General features: G+C 39.8%; 1 protein-coding gene across 1 annotated transcript in view; it reads right to left on the reverse strand.

Moving 5' to 3' along the window:
* The window catches only part of TMC1 (transmembrane channel like 1), a 384,878-nt gene that overhangs the window by 67,574 nt on the left and 292,787 nt on the right, over nucleotides 1-24,517 (reverse strand). The window contains exons 11-13 of the mRNA XM_059411859.1: nucleotides 23,041-23,169; nucleotides 6,029-6,119; nucleotides 3,989-4,070 (exon numbers count right to left, since the gene is read on the reverse strand). Of these exons, the coding sequence (XP_059267842.1) occupies nucleotides 3,989-4,070; nucleotides 6,029-6,119; nucleotides 23,041-23,169 (302 nt within the window). The remainder of the gene's footprint in view (nucleotides 1-3,988; nucleotides 4,071-6,028; nucleotides 6,120-23,040; nucleotides 23,170-24,517) is intronic.

The raw sequence follows: 24,517 nt of genomic DNA on the forward strand, positions 1-24,517 counted from the left end.
AGCTTTATCAGCAAAATACGTAATACAATGTAGTTAATATGGTGTATCCTTGTAGGTAATCCTGGGGTTCTTAGCATGGCCTCTTCTTCACAAGGCCGACATGACAGTAAAATGCAACAGCAGCCCCACGTGAAGTAGAAGTTCACAGCACCCCTTTGTGGCAGGAATGACCAAATCTATTTTTGATGTGAAAAACAAAAACAAAAACAAAAACAAAAAACCACCTGGGGTCCTTAAGGAACTATCTAGTCCACACTCACAAAGGAATCCAGGCCTTACTGGAATCAAGATAGGATCAAGCATGAGTTTTAGACGTAAGCTCCCCTCTCCATTCCGCCAATTATTAGAGTTTTATGAAAACTCAGAGCAGGCTGGCAATTTGGGACTCTCTTAAAACCACACTTAAAAAAATACTTGTTTAGTATTATCTAGAGATTGAGCGGAGAATGAGGGCAAGTGGATTAGAAAGACTCTGGAATGGAACTTAGCTGCTCCTGTTTTAAACATGCCTCTGACCACAATCTGAAATTTCTTCATGACTTCATTGCTTCTACTTTCTGACCTGTCTTCCCCAGCCACATGCATATTAACGTAACTGGATGCAAGATCGAGCCTTGACTGTCCTTTTCTTCACTGCACGTCCAGTGCCTGGAAACAGGCCGAATAGTGGCAGGTTCTCCGTGAATATTTGCTCAATTAATCAGCCCAGCCAAGTTTATTCTGAAGATTAAATGAGGTATTACGTTAGATTATTCTGACTTTCAAAAGGAAATATAATAGTCTTTCTGAAACTTCTGTAGGATTAAATGGTCATTTCTGTAAGGGAAAAGTATTGGTGTTATTTTATAATATGAAATATGTATTTTATAAATAGGGTACATATTTAATCTACTTTTTTCTAAGAACTAGTGGAGAAGGTAAATTATGCAGGCCTCAGTCGCTGTAAGTCTCTTTTTCATTTAACCATTTTAATGATTTATCATTCAAAAGTATAAAGAACTTCATCTGCTTACATATAAATCTCAAGCTGATTGTAACTTATAAATCATAGAATGTTGGGTTGGAAATTGCCTTGCATAGGAACCAATTAAACCCCAAATTTGGGGGAAGCTCCAAATGCAGAAACAGAGGGCCCCAAGTATAAAAGGATTATCCATATTATAGAGCCAATCAGGGGCAAAAGGACCTCAACCTTTAGAAAACTGACGGCATGCCCCATTTCTTTCCCAATTTCCATTTACTTCAGTGTCAAAGACCATCACAGAGGCCTGCCTCCCCGTCCTCCGTAGGGTCCTTCCTAGGAGATGGCTGGTGCAACCCAATCAACCCGATGACTTGACTAACACTCATACTAAGCCTCTTAGAGAGGCTTCCCACTTGTCAACTACTACAATAGTCCAAAAGCATATGATGTACTGATGATTACCATTAAGATCATAATGCATTAAGCATCTTAGAGGAACTTAAGTACATAATTAAAGAAATAACTCATTCAAAATAAACACAGGAGAAAATGGGACACAATTCCCCAAATAAGATAATGATCAAGAAAATCTCTAACTGCTCATCCTGAGGCAGCAGGAAAAGTTTATAAAATCTTCCTTCAAGTAACAAACGAGTAAGCCCCATTGAGAAAAACCACAAGCTGTGGACTCAGACAGACTTCCTGACTTCTCAGCTCCTCTGGTAACTCATTCTGGGACCTTGATTTAACTGCGACTTGAAAACAGGAAGCATAAAGGGCACACTGCAGGCATGTTTGAGATTATATGAAGTGTCTGTGGGGTATCTAGGTGACACGTGAAGAGGGGTGGTTGTGGCCGTTGTTGGTGGAATAGAAAATAAGGATCAGTTCTTCACAGTGAGGCAAAGCGCTTTCTCCACAAAGGTGGAGAAATCAGGGGCACCTGGGTGGCTCAGTGGGTTAAGCCTCTGCCTTTGGCTCAGGTCATGATCTCAGGGTTCTGGGATCGAGCCCCATATCGGGCTCTCTGCTCAGCAGGGAGCCTGCTTCCTCCTCTCTCTCTCTCTCTCTCTCTCTCTCTGCCTGCCACTCTGCCTACTTGTGATCTCTATCTGTCAAATAAATAAATAAAATCTTTAAAAAAAAAAAAGGTGGAGAAATCAAGGCAACCTAATCAAACCCAACATTGCATATGGAAGAGAAAATAATCCGCATCTGCTGGAGTGATCCAGCTGACTGTTCCAAATTTCCTGGAGGAAGAGGGGAGGAAGGAAGATAACTAAAAGTATAACTGAATGGCTCTCGATCTGTCTTTCCCTCAGTAACACACACACGCTGGATGGTGGTCGTACTGTCACTCATTCCTGTGTGAGCTTCCTGGCAAGAAAAATAAGTCCATTGTTTCTATCCCACTCAAGATAAGCCACTGCAACACAGGTGGGCAGGACATTATTACTGAAACAAGCTAGACAGTGGACCTTCCAAATAAATAATCTGCAAATGTACATATTTTAACTCTCATTATTATAAATTTCTTAGGCTACATCTCATGACTATCAAGATTCAACTCTATCATCTCAAAGATGAACAGACCGAGGCCCAGATGACTGCCCAAGAGTTGAACAGCAAAGCAAAGAACCAAATCCAGAGTTCTTTCCATTGTATCAAGACCTTAATGTTCCAAATGGCTTTCTGTTCCTCAGTGCCTCTCAAGGTACCACATTTGAGCTGCACGCTTGGAACTTAAGGATTCCACGGTGTCTGTTCTTCCCTGGTGGGTCTAAATTCTTTTTCGCATTTCCCAGAATGGCAAACATTTGAAGGACATCTACTATTTAATTTTATTCAATGCATATTTATTCAAGTCAAGCAAATTTTCGGTCTGGTGATCCAGGAGTAAACCAAACCAAACCTCTGCTTTCGTAGTCTACCAGAAGAAGTAGACATAAAATAAAATGAAATGAAATTACATTTAAAAACTAAATTAAATACACAGTATTTTAGATAGCAAGTGTTACGGAGGAAAATAAAGCAATGACAGCACGCAACAGCAATCTGTGGGAGGAAGTGCAATTAATTAACTGATGTATTTTTAATTCATTGCCACCTGATAATGAGAGACAGAAGACGGAGGAGAGGCACTCCTAAAACGTGCCCAATCATGTCCGCGAAATATCCATCCACTGTGTTATCTCCCCACGGAGCCTCCATTTCAATTATGCAATGCCACATTTAACCAGCAGGAAAACCTGCCTCCTGATCTGAGAAGTCAGGGAGGAAAAATCAAATCTTAGTCAAAACCCTTAGAAACCAAAATATGGCAAGATCATGCTCAGAATTGTTTCAGATATTATCCCTTTTTCTTTATATTCTTTACTCTTCTTATATTCTTTTTATGTTTTATTTTTTCCTTTATAGGTTTAAAAAATTCTTTATTACATTTACAATATTTTAAAATTTTTACTTGCCTTATTCTAAGCCTAGAGCACTGTCCTAAATGGGCTTTCGATGGAGTATATTCTGTACCCTAGAAATACCATATCAAATGAAGGCACAATACGATGTTCACATAGCAAGTTCCTGGATGATGATTACTTATTCTACTTCAGATTTGAAAATGAGGCTTTAAGATTTCTTCATTCTTTTTAGATATTGTTCATTTTGATTACTGTCTCTCACAAGAATATGTATTTTCAATGCCATATTCATTGCCAATATAAAATCACTGCCTTCCTCATGATACATGACTCAGTGTCATCGGACACCAGACTGACTTCCCTGTACAGAAGAGAAAAGGTCAGAATGAGAATATTTGGGTCTAACATAAAAAAGGAGAGCAGAGTCTCCAATGCTGTGACTGGGAAGTGCTCGCAAATTTTCACAGTAAACAAACAAAATGTACAAAATGGTTATTTTTGTTTGTTTTCTTGTTTTTAACCTTCCGAATAGTATAGAAACTGAGAAAGGCATCTGGGAAGTTTATGAAACAACCTTCTCATCTAATGAGACCTCATGAGCACTTACTTTCAATCGCCTTGATTTTATTTTCCCAAGGCACGCAGGCAGCTTTGAAGTTTTCAAAATCACGAAGAAATTTTGCCCATTTCTGAAAAGAAAGCCAAATACAACAGTAAAACCCGGCCTCTTGTTTGCCAAGAGGTTTATCCTTCGCCCCCAACCCAAAATATCGCAAGACAATGAGCTTGGAAAGATTTCTCTGGTGCCACATAATGCTTTTTGTCAAAAGGGAAAACAGTAGGTTTTACTTGCCTCCCTGCTCCTCACTCACCCCCCACACCAATTCAATTAAAACAACTTTGATGCATCCCCTGTTTTATAGTCAATAGGCTGAGACAGATCTGTGTATTCTGCTCAAAAATAAGGGACTGAGTTCGCACCCGGTATTAGGCGATCAGCAAATTGTATGTATTTAATTAAATACTCATTCATTGCATGAAGAAATTGATGAAATATGAGTAAAACACAACTCCTGCCTTGAAGGGCTGCTGGATCTACTAGAGTAAGCTGAACATAAACAAGAGACTTCAACACAGGGGCGCCTGGGTGGCTCAGTGGGTTAAGCCACTGCCTGCAGCTCAGGTCATGATCTCAGGGTCCTGGGATCGAGTCCCGCATCAGGCTCTCTGCTCAGCAGGGAGCCTGCTTCCCTCTCTCTCTCTCTCTCTGCCTGCCTCTCCATCTACTTGTGATTTCTCTCTGTCAAATAAATAAAATCTTAAAAAAAAAAAAAATCTTTAAAAAAAAAAAAAAAAAGAGACTTCAACACAGGATGGTAAGTGTTACAACATAGGACAATTTTCATTCTGGTACAAGTCGAGCGGCTGATTAAATGGAAAGGCAGAGTATCCCAGAAAGGGAGGAAGAAAAAGATTCACAGTTTTTATAAAAGACCTTCGTTCTATTTTATTCCACAATGCTGGGTCATCCATGGTCAAGAGGACCAAAGGACCACATGGAAGAATGGAAACGGGGTGCATAACTTCACGTAAGTGTGCATTATCCTGAGAGAACACGTGAGATGGACAGGCATGTAAGCCCCAAATAACAGTGTGAGACAAGTCTGAAGTTCAAAAGATTGCCCCAACTAGAGACAACCCAAATGCCCATCTACAAGAGAATGAACAAATTGTGGTGCCTTCATACGATGGAGGACAACACACTGATAAAAATGAACTAGAGTGGCCACAACATGAATGTATCTCATGAATATCATATTGCATCAAAGAAGGCAGAAACAAAAGTATAAATATTATATGATTTTATTCAGTTAAATGATAAGAACAGGCAAAATGAATCCCTGACATGTGTCATAAATCTTTCTATCTCTATTTCCTATTTAAGATATATGAATTTTATTCACAAAACCCCATTGTATGGAAATGCATTTAGCTTACAAGTGGGGTTACAATTGTAAAGGGAGATAATAATGCCTGCATACCTACTTTGCTTTGAGAATTAAATATGTGATAACTTAATTGAAGGATTCAGTTCAGTGCTTTGCATCTAGTATATACTAAATAAATGTTACTTTCTTCTCTATCTTTTCCAAGAATCTGTTTATATTGGTATATCACTGACTTTTTTTTCTCATGTTCTACTCAATTTGTAGTTGACGTTCCTTATAGAGAAGAGGTATATGGCCTAAAACTTGTAGACATTTGAGAAAGAAACTTTAACCCAGAACCCCTTCACTATCAGGGAATAAAAATCAAAGGGCACAGTCTTTGCCATTTAGGGGTGAGAAAAATCACACAGGTAAATCCTCTGCCATAAATCAATGTTTCTCAGCTTATTTTTCATTTTAACTCCTTTAAGTAGTATTTTGGGGCTTTTTTTGTTTATTTTCTGAATCACATCCTGCCCCAAATTTTATTACCATAGATATACTGTGTATTTACTTTACGTGTGTACATGTTTCATACATAGAAAATGTAACACATTTTCCCTCTTTATAACAGAACCAATTTTTCTCCCTCCTGGAATCAATATGGCTGCCATTGAGAATGCATGGGGTCAACTAAACTGAGCTGTGAAAACGCTTACCTTGGCCATCATCATCTTAAATGCAAACCACCGCTTTCCTTTCCCTTTCCCAAGGGCTCCTTCATTTTCACTCACAAATTTTTTTGCTTCCCTGAGAAAATAAAACAAAATAAGGGTAAAGGAGGGATAGTTGAGAATCATGGAAGAGAGATAATGGACATTTCATTTTATTAGGTTTGCAGCCTTATTTCTTCTAGAACCTTAGCACTTTAATTTAAGCTCTATTTCAAGCTCAGGGCTTGTAATAGATGTTTAAGCTTTTTAAATTCTGGCCAGGAAGAATAAGATATTTTAAGCTCATTTATTATTATTAATCAGCTGGAGTCATGAAAAAGCAAGGAATTTATGCTAAGTGTCAAAATAGAGAATGCTAGTTCTTTTCATTTCTACCACATATAAAATTGAATCCAAAGTTGACTTCAGATTCTGGCAGTCAGAATGTTTATTTTAAAACTCTTAAAAAAAAAAAAAGTCAAAGAGTTTAGGACAAACTGACATAGAACACACTTTACAGACCTGGTGTTTAATCTCATAAAACCAGTTATGATTTGAAACAGAGCAATCAGCAAGTGGGGTTGAGGGAAGAAGGGAAAGGAAAGGAATACTTTGAGCTTCACAATCCAAAAGAGCCTCAAAAATAAACCTTAACATTATTCCCAAATAGTTACACATTTATAGCAGTCACGTTAGTGTCTGTGTGTGTGTGTAGAAAACCATGAACTCAGCAAAATGGTCAATGTTAAATGTACTGCAGTTTTGTAACTTTGGCCGATTTTGCTGTTGTTGTGTATTGGATATGAGAAAAGAATTTTATGAACAGAGGTGGCCCAGGATTGTCTTGACATTTTAGGGGCTGTAGAGGGCATCGTCCAGAAGAACCCAAATCTGGACTGCCTTTCCACAGTTGCAACGTTGTCAGCTGAATGGTCCCTGGAATGTGTGATTTTACAGAGTAAGACCCTTCAACATAGGACTATAAATAAGCTTATTAACATACAAAGTAAATTAGTGACAGTGCTAAACTCATGATTTTATAACGCCCAGTGATCAGAACCCAATACATACCTGCTGACTTAGCCAGTAACTCCACAATGGGGCCTCCTCACCCACCTGCGTCTCTGCCCCCACCCAGATGCTGCCATAAAAACACAAGGGCAATGGAGTAGATTCTCTTCAGTCATCAAACAGAACCCTTCAGTGAGTTACTTGATGGCAGGGACAGGATCTTGTCCTTCTGTATCCCCCACAGCACCGACCACTACTTTGAGCAGAAGAGGTGCTTAATAAACCTAAACCTTTTGGAAGTGGAGCCGAGAGGCATACTTGAGATACACATAGAGAGGGGAGTATCCAATAATTGTATTTTCCACATTAACTAATGCTCTGAAGCAAAGTCCCTCCTAAACTTTGGGATTGTACCTTCTACATGAGTCTTCCCAGAAACTTAATAGGACAGGGATCCCTTGGGTGGGCTCAGTTGGTTGTGTCTGCCTTCGACTCAGGTCATGATTCCAGAGTCCCAGGACAGAGCCCAGCATCTAGCTCCCAATTCGGAGGGGAGTCTGCTTCTCTAACCCTCACCTCTTTCATGTGCGTTCTCTCTCTCTCCCCATCTCTCTTAAAAAAATATATAAATAAAATATTTTTTAAAATGAAAAAATGGGGAAAAAAAGAAGAGAAAAGAAAAGAAAGGAAAAGAAAAAAGAAGAAAAGAAAACTTACTAGACCCCTGGAAATGGGAAGGGTTACTAGACTGGCCCTGACATTTGACATCATCTCTGAGCTATGAAGATTAACTTGAAAATGGTTTCTAAAACATTCTACACATTCTAAAATGTTTAATGAAGCCATATCAAAAAATACAAACTGAGCTCTCGTGGCTGGGTTTCCCCATCCATGCAATGAAGAAAACATATCTCATTTAAGTATTAACATTTTCTAGAAATGATACGGCAGGAGTGAGCATGGCACCTACCTCACAGACATTTATACAATGTTGAACTAAACTCAACTTGACTCTAACTTGAATTCTAACCCGTCTTCTGTGATTTGTCTCTGTGACCTTGCCTGTCTTTTGACCCTCTCTGTACACACATTCAGGTTCCTGTTTCTCAGAAGAAACCATGCATGCCCAGCACTTACACACACAAGCACGATCTGCACAGTTTCCCTCAGTTACTTCATGGCCTTTAGCAGGTCAAGACTCCTCAACACACAAACTAGAGGGTGAGCGACGACGTCCCTGCTCGCCTAGTGGTAAAAAGAAGGGGAGATGGAAAGTGTGGAAGTGTTGGAGGGATTATTACACAGTGGATTTTCTTCTAACAGTTGGTTCAGAACTGAAAATCTGTTTTAACATGATTGACGCGTTACAGAACAATTTAAGCATAATGTAAATTTTGTGTAAACTGTTGGCCGCCATTTTCTACCCATCTTTGTCAATGTGTCATTGATGATATTTCTGAGTATTATTCCTCTGGCCCCCGTTTTCTTATGAGCCCTGTGGTTTTCATTGCCTTATTTTGCACAGTGTGGTGGGTTTTAGGAACCCACACATGGTGTTATAATGAAACTGACCATAATTCCATTATTTGGCATCAAAAATGTTGAAATTCGTACAACCAAGTATACACGGGCGTCATCACATCACTCCATTCTAATAAACACATGTAAATAGAGAATCAAACATTCTTCCTAGTAGTAAAATCAAAATTTGTTTTTCAAATGTAAAGTGCCTACTTTATAGGCCTATCTGCTACTCTGGATATTTAGCAGATAATTTAAAAGATGCTCGGCTTGTTTTTTGAGAGTTACATCACTTTCTAGATGAGTGGCCAATTAGAAAACATGACTTCTCTCAAAAGCCATAAGTGTAAAGAAATAGCTATTCTACTTCATATTTCTGACAAGCGTTTTAATTTTGTGAACTGATGATTATATTATAGGATCATTAAACTAGCAAGATTTAAGAGAGAGAGGCAAGTCAGGGTTATAACCAAATTACAATCACCACAAAATTAATCATAAATTCATCTAATAATATCAAAACCTATTTACACGGCATTCATAAGGTTTTTGTCAGTTATTATAAATATGGCTTTCTTTTCCTTGCTATATTATAAATATAGCAATCTAAACAAGGTTTTATCATTTGTTTCTTCAACTGACAAGTTTTCCTGATGCTAGGCATACTTTCCTATTTCTCTCCCAAGTACTAACCCGCCCCACCCTCAACATACATATTCTGACATTGATTTTCAGATAAAAATCTGGACTTCGCTCAACTCCACGTAGTCTCAGGTAGAAATTTCTTCTCTGTCCTAATGCCTTACCCACCTCCTCAGTTCTCTAAATAACCTTCCCCAAGTTTTATACCAGAAAGATCCCTGAAGAATCATTCTAGCTCCTTCTGTTCCCCATTGCCCACTCTTGCCAAAGTAAGTACAGGACTCAACTCACCAGAAGTCTAGGGGGGTGATGTTAAAACAAAGCCAGGGGTTACAGGGTGGGAAGAAAGTAATTTTTTTTTTTTTTTTTTTTTAGCAAGAACAGATTCTTGAACTTCCTTATAGGATGCTCTTGGGATATAAGTGATATATTTTGCAGCTTGCTGGCCTAGAAGAAGGGACATTGCACAGGAAGAAATTGGTGACTCAGTGACAGAACATCTCTTAACACTATTTTCCAGGCTAACCTTTGCGATGAGTTGCATGATTTCAGGAAACAAGAAAAACAATGACGAGAACAACAACAAAAACCTCGTGCCTCCTAATGCCATCCTCTCCAATAACAGATTTCTTAACCAGAAGACAACATCTTTCACTGTGCTATTAGGAATAAGATAAAAAAAGAAACTATCCAATATGGAAATGAGCACTGACTGATATTTATCACACAAACCTGCCCATTACAGACATCAGAATCCAAGAAAATAAAAGAACAGAACTTCTGAAAACTGAAAAGCAAGAAAACGTCTATGCTTTTCCTAAAGGTAATTCATCTTCCTACCCATTTGTAAGAATCTGGATAATTTAAGGGATTTTTTTTTTCACAAATAAAATGAATAAGATTTTGTGGATAAACTTTGAATATCCATTGGCTTCAAACTGTCCAAATGTCTGACTGAAAAATGTGTGTCACTCCCTTGAATTGCATTCAACAAAAGCTGCCTGCCAAGTCTGTAATCCAGTCTCCAGGTCTTGGAGCTCCAGCCAGCCCTGGTACAGTATGCACAGCTCCCTGTTCTGTAACCCCAGACCCAGGGATAAATAATTGAGTGAGATCTATTTAATGGCAATAATACCTGGCCTCATGATTCATTTATCAAGCCCTTGTGTTGGTAATTAGAATAATAAGGTTTCATGGGCTTTCGAGAGTGCTTTCACAGTTAGCTGAAAGAGCACACTTTGGCCTAACTTACAAAATAGATAATTTACCCACAACACATGATACAGCCCTGATGACACAGGGGAGTCAGGACACGCTATGCTGTCTTTGACACATTCTCATCCCAGGAAACATGTTCCTTCTTTGGGTTAGGTTAAACTGACTCTATTTTCCTCTTGCTTTCAGTTGGATAGTATGATTAGGCAACCAATGTATTGCTCAAGTAAATGAAAGACATTTCAAAACTGGTCTTGAAGGCAAATGTAATCAAGACTTGTACTCATGAGCCCTTCCTGATCAAAGGGATCAGAAGAGTGAGAAGCCTTTTCTTAGTAAACACTGTTGTTTAAAAAAAAAAAAATTTTTTTTTTTTACTAATTTAAATGGACTCCAAGTCAGAACTCTTACTGTTCCTAAAATAGCACTGAGTAATTGGAAGGAAGTTGCAGAGGTTGGAAGCTACTTTCATGCACAGAGACTAGAAACAAGGACTATAGGCCTCTTAGATAATAGAACTCCATAATTAGACTGGTAGCATTATTTAAAATCATCCTAATACTGGAAGCGATGATTCAAAACACCTGTTTTTTGTTTTGAGTTTTGTTTTTTGTTTTTTGTTTTTTTTTAAAGGAGATGCTGGTGGCCGTAATGGTTGGAAGCTCAGTTGTGTCATCTATGAAATGGAGATACTAATCGCTCTGTCATGGGGTTATCCCGTGTTTTACGGGAAACAATGCATGCAGTACTTTAGTCATAACACATGTAACGTATCCATGGCAAACAGTAAGAGCACTATAAATAGGAACTGTTATTAATAGCAGTAGTACTAATAGTGCTGACTTCAATTTTTAAGCCTGAGTCTCCAAATTACAAAGCTGAGAAAAGACAAGGTATTTCCAGGCAAAACCACTCAGGAAGCCAGCCCATTGCCCATCAGATGATGAGATGTGCAAAGAGTGGTCACTGTTCTTGGTAAACAAGTGGGAGAGAATTCAGACACACATTTGAGACCGAATGTGAGGACCCTGGTGTCCAGCTTCAGAAGACCAAGTTATGCCTCAGCCTGAGAGGGTGCAGGGGTGAATTCTAGCCTGAGACCTGCTCCAGCAGCGCTGTGCTGAGAGAGCGAGCCCAGGTTAGCTGGGGTGTCTCTGTTGTAAGAGGCAAAAAGGGATCTCTCTCCCCTAAATACAACTACGTTCTATTCAATTCTATGATCTGTGTCTCGTCAATGAGACATGGGTTTGAAGCTTGGCTCTGTCACACACTAGCTGTCTGCTCTTAGGAGAGTTAAAGGACGTATGGATCCCAACCAAGCGTTCTCACCTGTAAAATGTGACGGGCAGCTAACATATACTCAATACTTGCCACCTACTGGGCACTCCTGATGCCCCTCATCCCACAGAATCACCAAAAAGTCCAGCAAGGTAGCAACTATGGTTATCCCCATCTCGGAGATGAGAAACAGGACTAATGAAATCGGGGTCCAAGCTTTCCCCAAGAGAAAGTGTCCCAGCTTGGCTGGGATTCCAGCTCAGGGCTCCCAGTTTCCCCAGAATAACATCATTATCTATCTCCTGTGATTGGCACAAGGACACATAAAGGTAGGGAGGACATGGTACACTTCGGAGTGTGTTTATTCTTAGCAATGTGTTAAGTGCTTTGGAAGAAATAAAAGAAACGTGGATTCCTTTCTGAAGTTTAAACGCCATTAAGAAAAATGAGATATAGGCCCATAAAACTGTTATAACAGTGTTCGACAGCTTTAAAGTGGAAAGGGAGAGGACACTGGAGGCCTGAGAGCTTGTTGAAGATACAGATCAGAGAAGAATTGAACCGGGCATTGAAGAGCTGACAGAATTCAAGTGGGCAGAGAAAGGCATTCTAGGCATCAGTTTGTAGGAATTTTTCTAACAAAGGAGCTATTTCCACCATGGAGCACATGTACAAGCTCATATTCTTAGATAGACTCACATTCATCTCTTCACCAGGCCACTGACAGGGCTTGGCAGACAGACCATGCTGATTTTGCTTGGTTCACGTTCATTTGAATCAAACACATGCAATAAATTCTGAATACTGTAAACAGATGGATTTACAAGTCATTGCCTCAGAGTGAGAGAGGCCATTCTGCTTTGGAAGACTGGGTAAAAAGATTCTGCACGATATCCGTGTGTTCATGTTTCTACCCTATGCTAAACATCCCTTGGTACTAAGGAATATGTTTTCAAAATGCTGTGTTGTGGTATTTAGGAGTACTAAAAATGAGCCTTAGTTTTCTGTTGGAAGAGGGTGTTCTGCCTTTTGATCCATGTGTGGGCAAGACATTTCAAAAGAAGGCAGTTCAGCGAGTTCTGCAAATTTTCAAGACTACCTAGTGAACTTGACTACTTGCCACATGGCAAACTTGGATCTGGAGGTCTGTCCTGAGCACTGGCAACAGAACTTAGGTGAGGTCACCAACAGAGCCTTCTATGCTCGTAAGGGAACTAAGCTTTCTACTCAGTTGACTTGAAGTCGTACTATTTCACGGTTTTCTTGCATAGCATCCTTCTAAGCTTTCCTAATGCTTGTGACCAAGCACTGGTCAAGAAACACTATAATAGTATATGCATAAAATGAAACATTAACTCATCCATAGAGTCATGTCTCTATGTAGATATCCCAGTATGTATGGGTATGTATATATGAAATAACATAGACATATATATACATAGACATATATATGTAAATTCATGCATGTATACTGTTAATGCATAATTAACATCTATTTGAAAGAAATGCACTTAAAATTTCTAATTTTCAAGACTGTAGATAGAAATTTTAGACACATATATAAAACTATTCCCCTTTCTTCCTCCCATTTTTCATGATATTCTAATATGATGTTCTCCAAACATTTACTGTAGTATATGCATTTTAATAAGGCTTAACCACTTTTATTCTATAGCAACAAGCTTATTTAAATCTCCTGAAGTAATACAAAACTTGCCATTCCTTGGTCATATACATAAAAATATCCTCAAAAATGCCTTCATGGGGCACTTGGGTGGCTCAGTTGGTTAAGCATCTACCTTCAGCTCAGGTCATGCTCTTGGGGCCCTGGAATCGAGCCCCATGAGGTTGGGGTCCCCATTCAGCAGGGAGCTTGCTTTTCCCTTTCCCTCTGCCCCTCCCCCCCATGTTTTCTTTCTCTAGCTAATAAATAAAAAAAAATATTTTTTTATAAATGCCTTCATTATTCTCTTATTATAAATCTGATAAGGTAAAGGGTTACTTTCGGATTTCATACCTTACTCAAGATCTGGATGACAATTCCCCTAAACAAAAAAGGCACATTTCTCAAATTATCAAATTAATTGTATTCTGTGCTTATCATGTACACATTTGCTTTCCTTTCACTGTTAATGTATTATGTCAAACATATTTAAAAGAATTTTCTAGATAATTGTAAATGGTAATTAGTGAATTTCTCTTCTTAATCACCTTTCAAAGATAACACATCTATGGATAGTCTAATAACAAGTTGTGAAAATTAGCTGTCACCAGTAGCTGACATTCTGAAGAATGCAAGTTCGGTAAATTGCTATTTATCAAAAATGGTTGGAGGGGAAGATATTCTGGCAACGTGGGAAAACTGATTCGGTGTATCTGAAGTTAAAAAGATGAGGGTAACCACATTTTATCTATCAAGAAGGAAACTTTAGAACTTTCTTTTGTCTCATTACTTTTTATTATTATTATCTTATGGTATACCACAAAAAAAAAAAAAAAATCCCTGTTTAGGGGCGCCTGGGTGGCTCAGTGGGTTAAAGCCTCTGTCTTCGGCTCGGGTCATGATCCCAGGGTCCTGGGATCGAGCCCCACATCGGGCTCTCTGCTCAGTGGGGAGCCTGCTTCCTCCTCTCTCTCTGCCTGCCTCTCTGACTACTTGTCATCTCTGTCTGTCAAATAAATAAATAAAATCTTTAAAAAAAATAAATCCCTGTTTATTTCAAGTTTGAGATTATTCAAATTCTGGATACGCAGATATTTGTGAAAGGTGCTGAGTAAGATTGATTGCCAAGAGTCTCGTGAGCAACCCTGGTTATTAGCATATTTTAGACCCATTTTCCAATGACCCTTAATTACGCTTCCATCAAGCATCTGGGCAGAACCTCAGGCTGATTTAATGAGGGGTGCTTGGGATTTTGAGGATGGTATGAGAGGCATAAATGCCTTCACAACTCTCTAGAAGAGAGAGGAGCTAGAGCCCAATGGGCCACCTGAAAAGCCTGCAAAACCAAGTGAAGAACAGAACATCTCCAGGTAACTGGTAAAACAGTACACTGTAGATAGGAAAGATTCAATAAATCATGAAAAAGATAAAGAACTTTTGGTAAGCAAAAGTATATGTAACCCCAACGTTTCAGAGCTGACTTCCTTAGCAACTGAAAAAGTTTCAAGGGGGCGCCTGGGTGGCTCAGTGGGTTGGAGCCTCTGCCTTCAGCTCAGGTCATGATCTTGGGGTCCTGAGATCGAGCCCCGCATCGGGCTCTCTGCTCAGCAGGGAGCCTGCTTCCTCCTTTCTCTCTGCCTGCCTCTCTGCCTACTTGTGATCTCTGTCTGTCAAATAAATAAATAAAATCTATTTTTTAAAAAAAAGTTTCAAATCTCCAGAAAAAAAAATTTTTTTTCTCAAGTGGTTCCTGTTGGCATCCTTTAAGGGAAAATTTCAAAATGTTATTCGAAAAACATTATTAAAATTACCCGTGGTGATTTTTCTAACCACTCACAATAGCACAGCAAATATTAACAGGCTAACTCCAAAAAAGAAAGAATTGTCAGGACATTGTTCTTGTTTACTAGAAAAGATTTGTTCTTATGCAATGAAAATGATAAGAGAAGCAATTGGTACAGATGAACTCAAATGTGCATGGTAAAGTCAGAAGAGATTTCAGATCCCAATCAAGGCTCGATTATTCTTTAATAAAAAAAATTTCCTCTTAAAAAAAAAATTCCTCTTTAAGATGAATTTTTTAAAGGAAAAAAAAGAAGAAAAGAGGTAAACAAAGTCAGACTTTTTTTAAAATCAGGCTATTAAATATAGAGAACAAACTGGTGATTGCCAGAGGGGCAGGAGATGGGGGATGGGTGAAATAGATAAAGGTGGTTAATTGAAGATGGCATCGTCCATCTCATCCCTCATGGTCGTCATCATCATCATCATCATCATCATCAGTAACTCGTGATTTGGAAAAGAAGCTGGACTTCAGGATGTGAATCCAAACTGTATAGCTGATTTGTTAAGAGAAAGCTTGTACACTTTGTTAATTACTGGGTAAATACTGAAGGTCTTGAACATAGGAATGACCTGTTCAAAGTGGTACTTCAAAAGAACACACTGGTTATATGGCATGAACACTGTCTTTGGAGTAATATAGACAAGTTCTGCTATGTGAATTTGCTGAATTATTTGAGACCGTTTCATTATGCTATGGTAATGGAGGAACTCATCAGAAGTATTAAGCATAAACAATAAGAATGCTTTGGGCTCATATTATGCAGGTGAAACTCACAGGCAGGGTAAATTTGGTGTGTCTGTGACTATGCAGGCACACAGAGCCCCATACTCAGGTGGCCTCAGTGCCTACTTTAATGCTCTGTCATTGGTGTCTTGAAATTCTTAATAATTGAAATTCTGAACTATTTTTTAACAAAGGGCCTTACATTTTCATTTTGCTCCAGATCCTGCAAATTATGTAGCAGGTTTGGCACACGGGATGTGTGAAGTATCACTAATAAATAAACCTGTAGCATGTGACACAATTAATAAGATGTGTTCCAATACAGATAGTAAGTTAGTAACCTGTAGTACATGCCAAAGAAAGACAGAAAACAGATGGAAAATATGATGAACAAATAAGAATATTGTAGTTAGAAGTGGATGGAAAGACCAATTTACGATCCTGTCACTTTAGGACTGATTATCAGTCACCATTAAACTGACTACCCATCAGCATCATCCAATGTTTCAGTTCTCCTCACGTGTGTTCTGCTCAAGAAAAGCAGCTACAACTTGTAGCATTTCAACAGGCTAATTGACAAGGTACTAATATACTCCAGTGTACCTGCTCTGTGTCATTCTTATAGAGCAAATGCCTATCACTGAGCTATCCTCTTCATTCTATGGGACCCTTCGGGATATCTGTCCTCTTGTTTTGTTTTTAAGAGGAAAGAGTGCACCTGCACCCTCAGAGGGTGCAGAGGGCAGAGAGAGGGAGAGAGAGAGAGAGGGAAAGAGATTAAGCAGATTCCACACTCAGCCCAGAGCCTGATGTGGGGCTTGACCTCATAACCGTGAAATCATGACCTGAGTCAAGATCCGGAGGTACCTCAGGCACCTCCCACTGAGCCACCCAGGCGCCTCAGGACCTCAGTCCTCTTAACCACACCATCAGTAGAATGTAGAATGAGCCTAAGATTCTCTCTCTCCCTCTCCTCTGTCCCTCCCCATCCCCACTCACACACACATGCTCTCTCAAATAAATAAACAGTAAGCTAAATTAAACTTAAATAAAAATGAAAAATTGGATATCAATGTTACATTTTGATCAACAAAATTCAGATATACTGATTTCCAATAGTCTCCATTCTTTGGATGAGAAAAATCAGTATATGTAAGGTACCTATAAAGTGTTAAGGACTGAAAGCCACTGCTTTGGTTGAGTTCTTGGTTCAAAAGAATCCCAAATGGTTGAAGGGTGTGTTAGAAGGTGTGTACACATGATTAAAGGTCTTCTTGTGTGGAAGGTCTCATTCCTTCATAACGACAGATGAAGAAAGGCCTTTGTGAAACAAAGGAGAAATCATGATTCTTACCTATAAAAAATCTCAAGCTCCAAGGAAACTTGAGAGGAATGGATGGGAGCCAGGGGGCTAGTTTTCCCAGATGGCTCTGGCAAAAGAAATCAACTCTGGTCTATTCTTACCGTCCTAGAAATACATTCGCTCCCCTGACTAAAAAAAAAACAAAAAACAAAAAAAATACAATAAAATAAAAAACAAAACAAACAAAAAGAATGCTGGAGGGTGAAGGAAGATTGAATGATTACCTTAATGACTAGCTGACCATTAAAAGCACATGTTTAAATGTAAGTGAAATCCTAAGAATTCCTTTCTTGGCTTTACTGCATGTTCCATTAAAAAATCACCAGGCCAAGACAGCCAATGGACAACTCCCAGAAACATTGGGTCAAGGTGCCACAAAGATAAGAAATTAAAGCAGTTAGTATAATAGCTAAGTAACACAGTTGTTATCAAAATAAATAAATAAATTTAAGATGGCTCCTACCCAAGAGCCATCTCCATGCAAAAGTATCCTGGAGTACTCCCATTCTCGACTTTGCAGACTCATGAAATGTGAGAACTGCTGCCTCCCCAAAATCAGCTTCTTTAAATATCCAGGTAAGTGAGGGCTTTTAATTATTTCTTATATAATAAGAAGCATTTTTTTTTTCTTCAATCAGATGCTTTATACACAAGTCCATTGTGTAGAAGAAGGAAACTGTGACGTCTCTGCTCAAAGCTTGTGGTGTGGCCAGCACCACTCTTAAAACTCTGCCTCCCTTTCCCTGAAGGGAATTCACGGAACCACTAGAACTCTGAGGAGAGCAGTTTGAAAACTACCAGCCACAATTCAATCCTTTCCCTGTATAAATAAATACATGACGCTCAGAGAGGTGAGATTTGAGGTAGAGTTTAGTGTGGAGTCCATGTCTCTTAATTTTCAATCCCTCACCCACCCTACTGGAACAAAATAAAATGGTTGCTTGTTCAGGTTTACTCAGGGAGGTTTTAAATCTGCCACATAGAATGTTCTGCTCTAGTTCAGTTTGAGTTTCAGGAGGAGTAATAAGCAGACCTGTTATTTTCCATCCAGGTGTTTTCTATCACCTGTAGTGGCTGCTACCAGGTTAGCTCAGTGACAGACTACAGGGAGGAAAGATCTAGTCAACCAACTTCTGAGTGAAACCCATCAACAGTTTAAAAACAGATGATGCCTAAAAATCCTCGCTGCTGGATATTTTTGTGGTTAGTTCCTAATAAAAAAGAGAAACTGACTTTCAAATAGTTGGAAAATAGACCACTATTTCCCTTCCCCTGTCTCATCGCCTCAACATATTCTCACCCATTCGAGAAACAGTTTATGGAGTAGGACATTCTGTTTAATGAGGTTTTCTGTTTCTCAGAATCAAAAGATGGTGGCCTTCAATCCTGACTTTCAAGGACTTTTTTTTTTAAGATTTTATTTATTTATTTGAGAGAGAGTGAAAGAGAGCATGAGACGGGAGAAGGTCGGAGGAAAAGCAGACTCCACATGAAGCTGGGAGCCTGATGCAGGACTCGGGGCGCCTGGGTGGTTCAATGGGTTAAGCCGCTGCCTTCGGCTCAGGTCGTGATCTCAGGGTCCTGGGATCGAGTCCTGCATCAGGCTCTCTGCTCAGCAGGGAGCCTGCTTCCCTCTCTCTCTCTCTGCCTGCCTCTCCATCTACTTGTGATTTCTGTCAAATAAATAAATAAAATCTTTAAAAAAAAAAAAAAAGATGCAGGACTCAATCCCAGGACCCTGGGATCACGACCCACGCCAAAGGTAGTTGTTTAACCAACTGAGCCACCCAGGCACCCTATCAAGGACTTGTAAAGCAGAAAACAAAAGTATGCATATTGTAGTCCTGGCCAGATACACCTGCCCCTCCCTCTCCCTTCCCGAGATTATCACTCAACAGGTTTAAGCCACATGAATGTACAAAACTGCACTAACACACAGGAAAGCAGACAAAAAAACACAGTTCCACAGAGACAGTGAAAACGATGTGGCTTCTCTTCAGGCCAAAAAAACAAATGCTGCTGTCTTGAAAATGCTGAGCTCTACTTCCTGAGCCATGTTGGAGAGTTCTTCGGGATTAACAATCCATTTTTAGGGCTTCTTGCCTATGTATCAACTGCTTATTTTAACTGTCATTTGGCCTCAGCTCTGAAGATGCTCATGTTGCCAATTCTTTCAGAATGTGGGAACTACCCGAGCCCTGCCCCGTCTCCACCGCACCCTCCCCGCCGCCCCACAGCATCCTCTGCTATCATGCCCAATGCTTTCCTCTAAAAGACATCTCCAAAGCCTGACCCTCTGTTAAATCTGTGTTAGAAGTTTCACCAGTCTTTCAGAGTCCAGAGGCAGATGGATAGCCTTGGAACCTCAACACAGATCCAAGCCTGTGATGAAAGTATCTGCTCTAGTTATACTGAGCCCCTCGCCTTGCATTCCATTTACTTAGCGAGGACTGATGACTGGAGGTAAATTCTGGAAATAACATTACCCTCAGAAACCTTCTCTGGGAATTAGATGTCCCCAAAAGAGATAAAGGGTAGAAAAGAAAAAAAACCCAGAAACCCAGAGGGAGGCAGCCGGGCCCTATAGAGCCAACAGTTCCATCACAGAGGCTGAAATCAAGGGAGTCAGGCCGACCGTGACCACCAGCTGCGCAGAGAACTGGAAAGCCACAAAGCAGGACCCATCTCTGGCCATGGAGAATGGTTCCAAGACAGTGAGCGTGACTGACAGGTGAGCAGGCATAGCTGAGTCTTCTCTGGGCCTGCATCTGTGCTTCTATTCTGCAAGCTGGCTTTGAATCTGACGTTCGGAATCACTGCCTTGGTAACGTGCCTAACTGACTCCCTAGCTGCATGGGTAGGAGGCAGCAGACTGGAAAGCATACAAGGCTTAACCAAGTAGCATGAGCAGGTGACACGAATTGTCTGAGAACTGGGCACACTGAAAAGTGAATGCCCTTTTTGTAGGGGCAACAACTGCCAAATCCCAGCCATTACTTCCCGTAAAAATTCCCCACTTGTCCAGCAGAAGCTGGATGTCTGGACTTTTTTTTTTTTTTTCTTTAAATATAGGCTCCACACCCAGCATGGAGCGCAATGTGAGGCTTGAACTCATGACCCTGAGATCAAGACCTAAGCTGAGATCAAGAGTCAGATGCTAAACCAACTGAGCCACCCAAGGACTGCTGGATTTTTTTAATGTGAAATCTCCTACTTTCCAATGTTTGACAAGAAAGAAAAAATGTTACAAATATATATATATATATATATATATATATATAGATAGATAGATAGATAGATATGGCCCCAAATGGTTAAAATGGTAAATTTTGTATTATATATGTGTATGAAAAGTGAAAAAATTATAAAAGGAAACAAAAACCATGTGGTCTGAATAAAAACCCAACATTCAGACCTAAGACCTGAACTGAGCTACAGACTCCCCATTTTCAGTCTCTGCCCTAACAACAGGGCTGGTATTCCCTCGCTGTCTTCCCAATCCCTCTGTCCCCCCCCCCTTCCAAATATGGGTTCATTTCTGGAACTCAGCTCAAGGCCCCAGGTCCTAGAATCTGCCACAGGATTACCCTGGGTACATTTGAAGACGTGAAAGTAGTTTGGCCCCAGATTCTGCCCAACTGTCAAGATGCTCTGTTCTTTGTTGGCAAGTCAAAATTGGTTGCCCATTCTAGACTGCTACCAATGGGTCACCATCCCCCAGGGCCCCCAAGGTTGTCCCTGGCTTGGTCTACTTCCACCCAGCCCAGACTGTCTCACACTCTCTCCATCAGGAGAGACGGAGAGTGTGACACTGGTCACACTGCAGGGGACCAGACATCATTGACTCTGTCCTGAGAGGAAATAATAATCACAACTTGGGCTTCCCGGCAATGGGTTATGCTCTGGCGCCGTGCTAAGTGTTTTATGTAAATTATCTCACTTTATGGTGCCAATAACCCTGTAAATTAGCATAATTTCATAAGGAATCTGAATGGCAGAGAGCTACACAACTCATTCAAATTTGCACAGCTATTAAATGGAAGGTCTGAGATTCAAACGGAACTCAGAAGCCCCTTCCTGCTCCACTGTCCTATATGGGAAAAGAGAGAGAAGGGAGAGTGGGGGGTACTTCTGTGCAGGTGGAAAGGGAAGACCCACTCTTTGGCATTCTTACTAAATTTCACACCATGCTGAAAGTTCTCAGTATCGCCGCTTTCCAACTTGACAGCGTACCACATACAGTTACCTGTGGCTTCCAGTTTGGGGGCATTTTATGGCCAGTAATATTTCAAAATATATTTCGGAAGCAACATAAGGTGGTTGTCAAACTCATATTTTGCCAAGTAAGGGCACTTTTAACGCTAACATTTAGCATCACTACCACTTCATTGAATGAGCACTATTTTAACAGACACACACACACATACCCACACACATGCATATGCACACACGTGACTAGCTCCATGGAACCAGGCACCCTGCTTGGCTTTGCCTTCATTCATGGCTGTGTCCAATGCACATGGAGTTCCCAGCCTACAACCACGGTGTTCTAGAAGTTTGCTGGGAATAGCATTGTTTGGAACTTGGAAAACCGCACTCCATAAAACAAAATGGTGCCATTAAAAATGATGGCTAGGTTCCCATTTCACAGGATAGATCTAGAATATCTTGTTTTATTTTAGATATGAGGTAACTGAGGCCCAGAAGCTTAACAATGTCCTTAAATAACATATACTCTTTTGCAAAACTAAGATTAGAAGGGAATTAACCTCATAGCTCCTTCAGTTCTTTTTTCATCACCAAAGACAATATTTAAAAAGATACCAAAGACACTATAATATTTAACATTATTAGTTAAATCAGCCAGTGGAGAGACAGCTTTGGAAATTCACCACCATTTACAAAAATGGTTCTGAAAAACCGCCATCGGTAGCACAATGGGACGATATAAACGTGTTTATTGATTATCAGAGACGCATTCCCTCATAGTCATGCCTCACCTCCCCAACAACCTTGGCAAGGAAATACGAGTGTGATCCTCAGAAGTGATCAGAAGTGATTCTGCTCCCATCCCTCAGAAAGAATCATTTGTCTTTTCATACAGGAAGTTGGCAAATCCATGTGCCTCTGAGTGTGTTTGTACTCTCATCAACACCCAACGGAAGACTGAAATTGGGTCACTGACATGTCACCATGGAATAGCTATTAGCATAATCCTTAATTGGAATCCTGTGTACTGTTCTGTTGTATTAATATCCTCCCTGTGCTTTAAGAAGAGCCGTCACCTGATTGTATCATTTGAGGCCGGGACCCTGCAGAGAAACATGAATGTGCAAGCCACACAAACAGTAAAAGTCAAATATGTTATCTCTTCCAGAGAGATAGGAATCAACGTATGAAACTGAAGAAAGTCTCAGTTCAAGGAACAAAGGACGAAGAGTGACCAGAGGTTATAAGAATCTAAACAATGGATTTGTTCATTTTTTTTTAAATATAATCATTAGCTCAGCCTCTCTAATGATGTTACATATATATGCATGTATGTACATATATATGACATGTTCACACATGACATGTAGTAGATATAATATGCTGTACATGTGTCTATGACCATGAACATTATATATAATAATGAGTATTCTATATATATGCTATATTGTATAAAGTACTAGGTATAAAATATAGGTAATACTCAAGAGGATTTAGGAGATCAGCAATCAGGGAAAGGTGTTGAATTATGAAAAGTGGCATCATACTTGAGAACTTCAATTTTCTTCTCCATTTTCCAAGGTTTGCATTTGACAGTAGCAATCATTTGTCTCTTCTCATCTAACTCTGCCTTCAATCTTTCCAATTCCTCTTCATCAATTTCTTCTTCTTCTTCCCTTTAAAAGGGGAAAAAAGAAAACGAAGTTTTGCTTAATTTCCAAACTTAAAAAGACTGCTATCAGATACTCAGTCAATGGGAATCCGCTCGGCTGTACATAGAGGGCGCTAAGATTCGGAAGTGTTAGAGATTGTGTCTGTGTGAACGCTGAGATAGTATTTCCAGAATTATTATAACTTTGAACAACAGTGTTTACATTCTGAAGTCCTGAAACTGTTTCACGTCCACAGCCTCAAAGTCTCAGGACGAAAAAAAAAAAAAAAAATCTGTGGAAGATTAGTTACAGATCTATCAACAGATTTTCCTCTCTTCTTTGTTCCCTCGTACATTTTCCCCAACCGAGTCTACATTGCATTGAAAAACACTCCTTTTCGGTAAGGATAGTACATTAGAGGTGAAGATGTCTTTGAAGTGCCCTTACAAATTTGTTAGCCATGTCTCAAGAGAAGGAGAAAAATTGAACTAGGGGGAAATAAAAAATCTATTTCTCAAAGGTAACTTAATCTGTTAATTAAATTCAAAACTTCAGTTGATAAAATTCAACTTGAAATATATTTGGTGGAAGCAAATCCTTTGAAGAGACCTTCAAAGGAATTTAGTTTCTCACTGAGCAAATGAGATGTATCTTTTCTCTTTTATATTCCTGGGACGGCAAACATACTCCGTGGTTCAGGATTAACAAAACAAAACAAAAAAATCTAAAGGTAATTTTAAATTGAGGAATGCAATGCCCTATTGTCAGGATCGATTGTTTTAGTGACAGATTCATTTATTTATTAACTTATTGTCACTCAACTTCAAACTCTCCCTTCTGTAGTTAATACAGTGATGCCGGGGCTGGGACTCTGTGAGGGACCCTTCTGTTTGTGGCTGGCTCAACGGTAGGCCACCAAAAGAAGATACTAAGAAGGGACTTAGGCTGAACCTCGACTTTCCTTTGGCTTCTTGGGGTGGCAGATCCTCTTTACTAATGCCTCTTCGCCCCACAAACCGAGGGGCCTTCCCACAGCTGCAGTAGAATCTGGTTTGCCAACTTTTCCAACACTCACAGAACCAGCTTCCCCACCAGCCCCAGAGAGACAAGGCGCCTTCAGCATCACCCCCTCCTCAGTGCTTCCAGCCCCTGGCATCCGTCTTCTACGCTTCTAAGTTTAAATTTCAACCCCTTTCCACCACTCCACCAGCCTTTGGAGTGTAGCTGCTTCCCATACTTGCTGTCACCATGATACATAAGTGCTCCCTTGTCACCTTTCCAGTAACCTAGTTAACAATTATTTATACCAACTCAACAGTTCTCTAAATAAATATTTTCTGTTTAATAAACTGCTGAAGTTTCTTTCTCCAAA

Source organism: Mustela nigripes, chromosome 9 (genome assembly GCF_022355385.1).
Source record: "Mustela nigripes isolate SB6536 chromosome 9, MUSNIG.SB6536, whole genome shotgun sequence".
NCBI lineage: Eukaryota > Metazoa > Chordata > Mammalia > Carnivora > Mustelidae > Mustela > Mustela nigripes.